This window comes from Octopus bimaculoides, chromosome 25 (assembly GCF_001194135.2).
Source record: "Octopus bimaculoides isolate UCB-OBI-ISO-001 chromosome 25, ASM119413v2, whole genome shotgun sequence".
Lineage (NCBI taxonomy): Eukaryota > Metazoa > Mollusca > Cephalopoda > Octopoda > Octopodidae > Octopus > Octopus bimaculoides.
This window is the reverse complement of record NC_069005.1, coordinates 17,867,518-17,869,905: the sequence shown is the minus strand read 5'-3', so window position 1 is coordinate 17,869,905 and position 2,388 is coordinate 17,867,518. Positions and strand designations below refer to the sequence as shown.

At 35.6% G+C, this 2,388-nt stretch overlaps 1 protein-coding gene across 1 annotated transcript in view; it reads left to right on the top strand.

Moving 5' to 3' along the window:
- The first annotated feature begins 1,092 nt into the window (after positions 1 to 1,092).
- Positions 1,093 to 2,388, top strand: part of LOC106872571 (pleckstrin homology domain-containing family M member 2) — a 192,258-nt gene continuing 190,962 nt past the window's right edge. Inside the window, exon 1 of the mRNA XM_014919604.2 lies at positions 1,093 to 1,595. Coding sequence (XP_014775090.1) covers positions 1,512 to 1,595 — 84 coding nt within the window. The 5' untranslated portion in view covers positions 1,093 to 1,511. The remainder of the gene's footprint in view (positions 1,596 to 2,388) is intronic.

The window sequence follows — 2,388 nt, the reverse complement described above, 5'->3', positions numbered from 1 at the left end:
ACAAATCTATATTATATATATGGAATGTATATTACGTTGATGAATTTATTTTTTAGATGAATTTTTGACAGCATGGGTATACTAGTATTGTATGTACCCACACAATCCATAGAAACTCTGTATCTTAAGTCGTTCTAGAATATAGCAGGTTGGCTAGTTTAGATTTGATGTTAACGTCTAATTAGACCAAACCCAACCCAAAGTTGTCAGTCTACAGCTAAAGATTCGTCGCTCTCCATATTTCACGAATTTCAATTAATTAAATTTCCAGGTTTACGATATCAAGTCCACTTTAGTTTTAATTCCTAGGCATTTCATCAGTCACCCGTCATTTTGTGTGTTTCTGTTCTTCAATTGTGTTACATGATAATCCTTAGTGATTTACATTTTAAAAGGCTATATAAATCGTGTATTTCCCAAAATTGTTGTCAACCAGCTGCTACAAACCTTCCCGGCATCCCCCACAATACTTTCTTTACCGTCTCTAATCACATAACCCCTCCGTCGCTTATCTGTCTCTTACTCTATTTGTAGCTATTTCTGTCTAGTTATCATAGTTTTTTCCTCTCTATTTGTCTCTCTGTCTGTCTTTTTTACCCCCTCTCTTTCTTGTATTTCTCTCACACTATCTTTGTATTTTTTTTTCCTTTCCCACTTTGTCTCTCAATCTCTAACTTTTACTATCCGTTACTATTCGTTTGTGTAAGCCTTATCGGCTAAACCCTTTCTATTCAGTCACCCTCGCCTTAACCATCTCTCACACTATCAGTCCCACTCTTTGCCCAATTCTCAGTTTGTGTATCTGTCTGTCCCTAATTCTCTTTACGCTGTCAGTATCTCTCTGTCTTGTACCACTTCCCTTTTTATCTATTTGTCTGTCTTTCACCACCCATCTTTCTACTATCTTACATTTTCTAATGATATCCATACATACATATACACAAACACGCATATATATATATATATATATAAACTCTCTCTTTGTTTATATCCTCTGTCTACTACTTTTCCCCCCACTCCATGTCTTCGTTTACTATCATCCACCTCTTTCTCTACCTCTATTCATCTGTCTATCTATAGTCTCTCCTTCTGGTTGCATCATCGAAAATATCAGCCAATTTTTATTTCGCTCCCTCTTTCGTTTACTTCACTTCACTCTCACTTCTACACCGTATACTCCCACCACTACTCCCACACTGTGACTACCTCCTCCTCCTCCCACTCACCTCCTGCCTTCTCATTCAGCAATAAGCCAAAATGTCGGCTGTCTGCTTCGTTGTGTTATGTTGTGCAGTAGGCAAGTCTCCGTGATCGGAGCCATTACACCACCCTCTGCAAACACTCACACACAAAGGAGAGGCCAGGGCAACTAACTAAGGAACGTACTATCTATATACTATTAACAGTGATAGAGTTACAACAATCTGATAATACAAAACCTCTTTACCCATGTCTTAATCATATTCATTATCATTAATAATAATCACACTCCCCGAGACAACAGGAATGCGATGAAGAATACCATGACAAGTTCAGCAGATCGAATGCGTCTTAAGGATAAGATTATTACCAACGTTGCTCGGGCTATAAAAGGGGTAAGCTACTTCATATCTTTCTGCTTGCGTGTGTGTGTGTGTGGTAAACGAAGGCCGAGTGACTAAGAAGTTCGCTGCGCAATCTTGAGGTCCTGGGCTCGATACTATTGCGTATCATCTGCCAGTGGCTTTATCAAGAGCATCAGGTCGACGCAAGACGATGAGTGAAACTTGGTGGGAAGGCGGTCTGTAGCTTTAATTCAAAGGCCCAGCCTTTGTCATATACCCTGTATCATATGGATTCTACTTGTCAATTATGTGGAACACTCGGCCACTTACACTTTAAAATTAAACAAAGAGATAGTTTAGTCGATCAATACACAATACATACAGATATATTGTCATACGTGTATATAATGTATGTTTATGTCACATGTATACATAATACATTATGTAGTATGTATATGTGTGTGTGTGTGTGTGTGTAGACATCGATTAATTGAATAGTAATATACCTGTTACGTACATCTGTAGGTATGGCATGTATATGTATATGTATGTGAATATATATATATATATATATATATATATATATATACAATATATGGTATGTATATTGTGTATATATTGCATTATGTATATATATTATACAGTATGTATAATATAAATGGATATCTATCTATCTATCGCATTATACATGTGCACAACATATTCATATACATCATACATAATATTGCTCATATAAAGTATGTAATTACATATCCATTGTCTGTGTGTGTGTATATATATATATATATATATATACATACATATGTATGTATGAATATACATATAAATATATATATATATATAT